This window comes from Lactuca serriola, chromosome 1, assembly GCF_051521515.1.
Source record: "Lactuca serriola cultivar US96UC23 chromosome 1, Lser_US96UC23_V15, whole genome shotgun sequence".
Classification (NCBI taxonomy): domain Eukaryota; kingdom Viridiplantae; phylum Streptophyta; class Magnoliopsida; order Asterales; family Asteraceae; genus Lactuca; species Lactuca serriola.
Genome location: NC_136408.1, coordinates 23,379,519 through 23,387,948, shown reverse-complemented (window position 1 = coordinate 23,387,948; position 8,430 = coordinate 23,379,519). Strand labels below are relative to the sequence as shown.

Below are 8,430 nucleotides of genomic sequence, written 5' to 3'. Positions count from 1 at the left end.
TCTAGGTTAACCTTTGTAACTATTTTGAGGTATTAATGATGAAATATTTGAGTATTATGTGTTTTATGCTTAGTTGCGTGGCTTAACTGAATTAAGAATAAAATAAGCGTCAAAATTAAAGTGTGAGATAAGCCTGATATCTTTACAAAAAGTTGTAGTGGTCGAAACAAGGATTCCGGAGATATAAGGAATGCCGAAATCCGAGTTATGACGAAGAAGTTATGACCTGTCGAAGTTTCGCGACAGAACCGGCATGACGCCGAATGACGTAAAATATGAATTTAAGATAGAGCGATATCTATCCTTAGTGATCTAAACGAAAGTCATAGGGTTCGTTAAACCGAGACCGTGCATGAAAAGAACGCCCAAATCTGACTTCGTATGAGGAAGTTATGATTTTTCGAAGTTTCGACTTAGCGGTATGCAGCCCGAATACTCGAAATAGAGATCGAGTGATATTTAGCCAAAAATTTCTAAATGAGAATTGAATATCTCATTGATAGTAGTCCAACGATAAAAAGACAGACGACAACGGAGTTCAGATGAAGGAGTTATGAATTTCGAACAGAGTTTTCCTGTCCCGGCCTACTAAAAATACTATATAAGTAATATACTTATAATATATTAAAAATCCATTCAAAATTAGCCAATGGAGTCTAAACGAGATTTGTATAGCATAATCTCACCTTCGTGTCGATATAAAGAACATTGAAAACGGAGTTCGTATGCGAAAGTTATGAATTTCTGAAGTTCGGGGCGCGAACCCCAAAGTTGTGTCAGAGACCACGACGTGGCAAGTCTTCTGACACCTCCGGGAGTCCCCCAGACGCAACTTGCGATGACGCATGCAGTGATGATCAAGCCCACGACGTGGATAAAGGTGCCACGACGTGGCAAGGGCAGATTTTGCCTTATAAATAGATTTGAAGGGCCAGCCGTTTAGGGTTGCTATTTTCTCTCCTCTCTCTCCCGTTTTACCTCGATTTACATGCAAGAAATATCCCGAAGCAAGTCCCAAAGCCCCAAAGATCCCGAGAAGTGCAATTCCCGAGCCGAAACTCTGCCCACGAGGAGTCCAGTTTTTGTGAAGATCTTCCAGATCTACCGAAGAATACTACTTCTACAAGCCGTAGTGCTGTCTGATCATCTTCTGATCAAGTGAGTGTGTAGTTACTTTCTTTTATCTCATGGATATGATTTATTCTCTATGAAATACGTGTTATGTGTATGTGTCTCATCTTTTATCTGGAATGTGTTTTGAATGAACATACTATATAGGTTTTAAACTATGTATAAAAATGTATATTTTATCTACTAAAATGTTAGGTATAACATGGGTAGATAGTTGTCTTGTGATAAAAAGATGAGAGGCCTCGATGTTTTTGATTTAGTCATCTAGCGGAGTTTAGATGACGACCACAGACTTTTCTAGACAGTGCTGTGGATCGCTAGCAGGCTCGCCACCTGTAGGTGTTAATGAACTTGGGTGTTCATTCACTGTACTCCATCCCCCTCATGGTTGCCTTATTTGACTTATATTGCTGAGGAACCCCCGAAGCATGTGTTGTCGTCCCGAAGAAATGTTCTTAGACTAGGTCCCTTATGTTAGTTGTCTTAGGGACGTAAAATGAGAATAACGGGAATGGGTAATTGGGTTATTGTTGGTTAGTGGAATTAAATACAATTATTTATTGTGGGTTGAAAACCCTATATGCTCACCAGGCTTCCAAGCTTGACCCACTCAGTTTATTTGTATTACAGGAAGTGGCGCAAGGGCATAAGATGGATGAATCATCAAGTTGTTTTGTTTATAAGTTTGTATATGTATATATTTATTGAATGACTTGTAATGTTATCGTTTATGCTTTATGGTCTATTTCGGAACATGACATCCCGAGTTTTGATTATATAATGAAAATACATTTCTTGATGAAATGCTTTGGTAAATATTATTTTATCATACTTTGTTTTTGGGAACAAATTCCGCAACTCTGTCAAATCAAAAGGATTTACTCTGAAATTATTTTAAAAGCATAAATGAAAATCGGTCTTTTCTGGCCGTGATTTTGGGGATGTCACACAGAATTAGCATGACGGTGGTTGGACGAGAAGGTTTTGGGCCGATCAAATTTGCTGATTTTTGGTCGGTTTCGTTGAGATGGGGGTTGTGTCAAATTTTAGAGTCTCGCTTGATTGTCTTGAGCATAGGGTGGAACCATTATTGATGATGGTTTCAGATGTTTGCATTTCAGTGGCCTCAGCCGCATTGAAGGGGGTCAAGTTTGAAGGACCTTCAGGGGTTATATCATGAAGTAGAAGCGAGGACTGATTTCGAGACAAATCTAATTTAAGTGGGGGAGAATTGGAACATCCTGTTTCCTGCACTACTAGAAAAACAACATTTTACGACGCGCAATGCGTGTCTTAAAAGGCGCAGACGACGCGCAAATTCGTGTCAAGAAAGGCCCTGTAATAACGAGAGACGACACGCTTTTGCGCGTCGTCTATTTACGACATGCATTTACGATGCGCAATTACGACATGCATTTGCGATGCGCAATTACGACACGCATTTACGACGCGCGTTTACGATATGCATTGCATATCAAGAAAGACCCTGTCATAAATGAAGATGACACGCATCTGCGTGTCGTAACCTTATGGCGCGCATTTACGACTCGCATTGCGCATCATTAAAGCCCCTGTCAAGAAAGGTCATGTCATAAATAAAGATGACACACTTTTTTTGCGTATCATAATTTTATATTTAAAAAAAATATTATTTATAGATTTACTAATTTTCAAATTAAATTTGTATTTAATGTCTCATAATAGAAAATAAAATATCATATACAAAAAATTACAACCCATTGCATAAAATTTAATGTCATACAAATAATCGTTACATGGAAAGATAAAACAAATCAATAGAAGTTGTAACAAAAATTTACAAACTAATTAGATACAAGAAATATAAAAAAATATACCCTCAAATGCTTTTCAAAGTCTAATCTCCATGTCAGCTCTTCAACTCACTTCTCTAGTTTGTCCTTAGCTTCTCTAAGAGCTCCAACATCTCTTGCAGCCTGTGACAACATATTATAATTTTTTAATTACTATTTATTCTTATAATTCAAAGCATTTAGATAAAATTGTAATATATAATACTTAGATTTTTTAAAGAAAATCCACTCACCAGCTTCAACATTCTTAATTCTTTCCTTGCTGCCTTTGAGGAAACTCTCTTTACTTGATAACTTTCAGCTGCATTAAGACAAAATACAAATCATTATATTTCTACCTTGTTCTTATTTTTAACCTTTAGTTGAATTTCAAAATGAAAATGACAAGATTTTCTTACAATGTCCATTTAACAAGTCTAGGCCTCTCTCATGTAAAATCTTCAAGTAAAAAACGTATCCAGACAAGAAAACATCAACACCTGCTTCATATGGACAATATTTCATTCCATAATCCTTCTTAAGACTAAACACAACATAATCAAAAACATTTGAATTTATGAAAACAAGTAAAGATAATATGCAATCCAGGGAAAACATGAGAATAGTGAAAAGGAAAGAGCTAAACTTGGACTTTGACTTCAAACCGACTCCTTCTCAACTTCAGTATTCAAGCTTTTCTAGGTGAATTTGTAACAGCCGGGATCTCCAGGTATCTTTTATGCTTATATTTTTGGAGTTTTGTGAGGGGACTCGGCAAGTTGGAGCTCAAACTCGCCGAGTAGGATCGCGGTTCAGGACGCGGGTTCGCGTCCGGACTCGACGAGTCCAAGGAGATGACTCGGCGAGTCCTCGTTGTTTAATGAAACCCTAAATTCCCGGTCCTAAGCCCTATTTAAAGGACCTTATGGCCCTTCATTGCGGCTACCTTTATCTTGAGAGCACCAAAGCAGCTGAGGGATTCGTGTGAGTGAGATAAGAGGCTATTGTTCACTAAATTTGTGTGTTTTTGCAAGAAAGGAAGAGGAAAGTCAAGCTAGAGGAGTTGGGGAGCTTGGATCTTCTTTCATTTCATCAGAGGAGGCTTCTTGAGGTATCATTCAAAGCTTATTTCCGTATTTTTGTTGATTTGGTCAAATCTAGGGTTTCTTCATGCCTTATTTGCTTTGTATTGGAAGTGTGAGAGGTCCCATGGGGATATGGTGCTTAGATCTGGACCTTAGCAGGTCCAGAGAGTCCCTAATGTCATTCTTTATGCCCTCTCTTTTGGGTTAGAGGCTAGGGTTTCCATTTTAAAGGTTATTTCCCCAAAAAGAGCCTTGTAGGTGTGTTATGAGCACCAAGATATAGACTTTACGTGGTAAATAAGCTTACGAGGGCTAGATCTATGAGTGGATGGTGCAGATCTGACCTCAGAAGCTAGTTTGAGTAGATGCATGGCATGGACTCGCCAAGTCTGAAGAACAGACTCGGCGAGTAGCATGAAGATTGTCCTTGACCACTCAGTGAGTGGTCCAGCCGAGTTATGAGTTGACTCAGTGAGTCAGGGAGAGTTAGCGAGGGTTGACAGGTGGACTGAGTCGAGCTGGGACTCGCCGAGTTGTTCTTAAGACTCGGCGAGTTGAGTCGTGGTGGCCCCGCGATTCATGCCAGGTGGAACCCGTCGAGTCAGGGGTGTACTCGACGTGTCAAAAAGGGAATCCTAGAGAGTTGGTGAATACGTATAGACTCGCCGAGTCGCCCTAGTGCACTCGCCGAGTTCGATCAAAGTTGACCGTTGACCGTTGACCAGAGTTGACCAGTGTTGACTTGATAGGGGTAGTCAACCTTAGTGGTAAAAGTGTTAATTAGAGACATCTGATGTTATAGGAGGATTATAGCTCGGAGGATCGAGCACGAGTGATTTCCAGGATTCGCGAGTTATCGAGATACACGAGGTGAGTCTTCTCACTATACTTTACCCTGAGTAGGTAATCAGAGTTATGTGTCAGAGTATGTGTATGTCATGTGTATGCTATGTGTTGTACTGCATGATGTCTATGTGATTTATGTTGTGCATGTTTGTAGAGTTGGAACCGGAAGGTTCCCAGAATTAGAACCTGAGGGTTCCCAGAGCTTGGGTTCACGGACCCATAGAGTTATAGCCTCGAGTGGCTAATATATGTTTATGTGGTATTTTGGGGAACTCACTAAGCTTTGTGCTTACAATGTTAGTGTTATTGTTTTAGGTACTAGCGATGACCGTGGGAAGGCGCCGGCTTGATCTGTACACACGCATGGGATTTTTGATATATATATGATCTTGGGATTTTGTATGATGTGAATTGGGATTTAAACTTAATGTTTTTATGAAAATAAATGATAAATGTTTTTATAATTTGCGAAAAAATTATTTTGAAATTCACGGTGTTACAGAATTCACTAACTCCTCTTTTGACCTGTACTAAAAATCATGTCTAGTAGTCTTACCAGGCATGTTAATTAATTATAAAACAAATCATATCAATATCTCAACTTTTTAACTAATGACAAAAATAACCTTATCAATGCAACGATTGAAAGCATAATATACATTCACATGGAAAGTTCAGTTTTTTTTTTACATTTTCATGGAAATCAGGTACATAATATTGAAAGCATAATATACCTTCACAGAAAACTCTTTAAAGAGTTTCTTAGTTCGAGTGAAAGACGTTCCAAATTTCCAGTATAAACTGTACTTGGGAGGTTAGTAATAATACCCTCAAGTCTGGGTAGACTCTAGAAAGAGAAAAAATAATTTAAATTAAAAATTAAAAATAGCAACGTGGTTTCAATTTGCTTAATTTAAAGAGAGAGAGAGTATGAACCTTGATAACCAAAAATTCAAGTTTATTTGTATTCTGTTTAGCTTTCCTTCTTCCTTTAGAAATTCTTTTTTTTATTAAATCCGGTTCAAAAGCGTAAAATCCAACCATTGAATCAGATAACTTCCAACTCACACCAGTTACTTTTAGTCGGCCTTCTTTTCTAGGTGTAACACTTAGTTGAGCCTGAAAAAAGTTAAAAATAAATAAATAAAATGGTCAACTGTAAAGTCAAACTCAAAACTCAAACTCACCAGTGTGGTTTCGCCACCTGTCAATGTTATATCGACCTCGGATAATGTAAAAAGAGATGCGTCTGAGGTTGTTTTTTCTTCTTCAATACTTTGATCTACAGATGAGTTGTTTGCATCTGAGAAGTGAAATAATAATAATAGTATTATTATTATTATTAAATAATTAACCTTTACACATTATAAATTCAAATTTTTAAAAATAGTGAAGTTACCAGGTATTGTCTCGTTTGGTGAATATTCACACATTAGGGTAACACTTTAAATGTAATCTTAAGCTATGAACTTTTCATAATTTCGATATATAGTCAGTCATACCAAGCAAACAACACAAGTTAGACTGTATTCTAGAACTACATAATCTGGAAGCACCAATTTCAATACGAGTTTTGAAATTATAACACTGAGATCACAAGAGAAATAACTACAAAGCTCATAGCAGATGATTTCATTTGATTCACTGAAATTCATATAAAAAGCCACCAGTTCAATCAACCATGGTGAATGTAAGATCTCCAAGTGTTCAGCCTGCAGCTTAGACCTGAAGTTCATGCCACATACAGAGTTGTGCACCTGAAAAACAAACATAAATCATAATCACAACACATCAATCCAAAAATAAAAGAAAAAACAGCAATGTAAAGAAAGAATAGGATATTCGCTTACTTTGTCGTATTTCTTAAGAATTTTCCTAAGAGCTATAGCATTCATGATAACATATTTGATTAACATCTGCCCTTCCAGTACAAGTGCTTGTTGATCACTTTTGAAACATTGAAACAAGTGTAGTAACTATCTCGGCATACCAATTTTGCAATGAAGCCGGACAAGATGTTTGACTCTAGAGCTAATACAACCCATTATATCGAAATCTTCTTTCATTATCTCGCTAAAGAACATTTGATCACACCCTACATTCATAAGCAAATCATGAATAAAAACATCACAATCGTATACAATACATGATACGTGAAACTCCACCACTCTCAATCATGACAGATACTTCAACTGGTAAATAGTTTTTCACTATTAAAGGATTACTTAATGTAATCAGGTGAATACACCTCTTATTTGACTGATCCTGGTTCTCTATCTTGTCAGCAATAGCATCATGAATATGTAAATTTGATGCCTTGTTTACCCTCCCAGTCCCAGTAGAAGGCAAACACACATCATGCATAGACACACAACAACGAAAAGGATGACTACTCAGAAGAGAAGGGTAGCAGACAAATGACCTCAAATGTCCAGTCTTACTTTAATTAGAAAGAATAATGGAAATGATATAAGGTTAACTCCATAGGGAAGTGCTCCCTAATGGACGCCATGTAACATCCCGGAATATCAAGAGTAAAGTTGAAGGGCTAAAAGAGTAAATCGGAAAGGGCAACTCGGCGAGTAGGGTCGCGATTTTGGTCGCGTGTTAAGTGGCCGACTCGGCGAGTCGGCGGCAGGACTCGACGAGTAGGCGCTGAGTGGAGAAAACCCTAATTTCGGAGGATGAGCCCTATATAAAGGACATTATACCCTCTCCCCAGCCTCCTTACCTTCCCTTAAGTCCAGAAAACCCTAGAAACGCGATTGTGAAGGATTGGAGTGCAATTGAACCTTGGAAAAGAGATTTGGAGGAAGATCTTGGAGAGTTAGGAGGCTTGGAGCAAGGGGCTTTGCTTAGATTCGGATTTATTTGCTGTTGAGGCTTCCTTTTGAGGTATAATCTCGTTCTTGGGCTATTATTCTTCTAGATTCATTATTCTTGGAATGTATGGGAGGTTTAGCTTGTGGTATCTTGAGTTTGAAGAGTAGATCTGAGGTTGCTACCTCAGATATGGAGTGGAGGAGGTCTAAAGTGCATTAAAGTCCCTGTTCTTGAGTGATTAGTGAAGCCATCATGTCCCAAACCCTATCCCTAAAGTGTAAAATGCCTAGATCTCTTTGCCACTTTACGTGATGGATGGGTTGTAGGAGGCTAGATCTACGTTTTGGATCAATTGCATGGCCTGGGAGGTTCTGTTTGGGATGAGATCTAGAGGCACTCGGCAAGTCACAAAGGTGTACTCGGCGAGTTGCTTTAAGACGGTCTGGAACTCGGCGAGTTGGAAGAACAACTCGGCGAGTAGGTTGACGATAGCCTTGGACTCGGCGAGTTTGTTCTTGGACTTGACGAGTCTGGTCATGAGGTCTAAGTTTCTTCTGGTTGAGCTGTGACTCGGTGAGTCAAGGGATGACTCGGTAAGTCGAGTGAGAAGGACTCAGAGTTGCTGGATTCGGCGAGTTAAGTCGCGGATGGGGGAAATTCTATGTATGTGAACTCGGCGAGTCATTGGGTTGACTCGGCGAGTAGAGTCGGTCAGAGGTTGGCTTTGACTTTGG

The 8,430-nt window shown here is 38.7% G+C and overlaps 1 protein-coding gene and 1 pseudogene across 1 annotated transcript; both read right to left on the bottom strand.

Moving 5' to 3' along the window:
* Positions 1 to 3,032: 3,032 nt before the first annotated feature.
* On the bottom strand, positions 3,033 to 6,311 carry LOC145052480 (uncharacterized). The gene is made up of 7 exons (XM_079000309.1): positions 6,273 to 6,311; positions 6,061 to 6,176; positions 5,810 to 5,992; positions 5,614 to 5,720; positions 3,362 to 3,486; positions 3,197 to 3,264; positions 3,033 to 3,086 (listed from the first exon to the last, which is right to left on the bottom strand). Exons 1-7 carry the CDS (start codon positions 6,304 to 6,306, stop codon positions 3,033 to 3,035), a joined length of 687 nt encoding a protein of 228 aa, XP_078856435.1. The 5' UTR covers positions 6,307 to 6,311.
* Positions 6,312 to 6,369: 58 nt separating this feature from the next.
* Positions 6,370 to 7,237, bottom strand: LOC145052469 (putative E3 ubiquitin-protein ligase BAH1-like pseudogene; annotated as a pseudogene).
* Between the last annotated feature and the right edge of the window lie 1,193 nt (positions 7,238 to 8,430).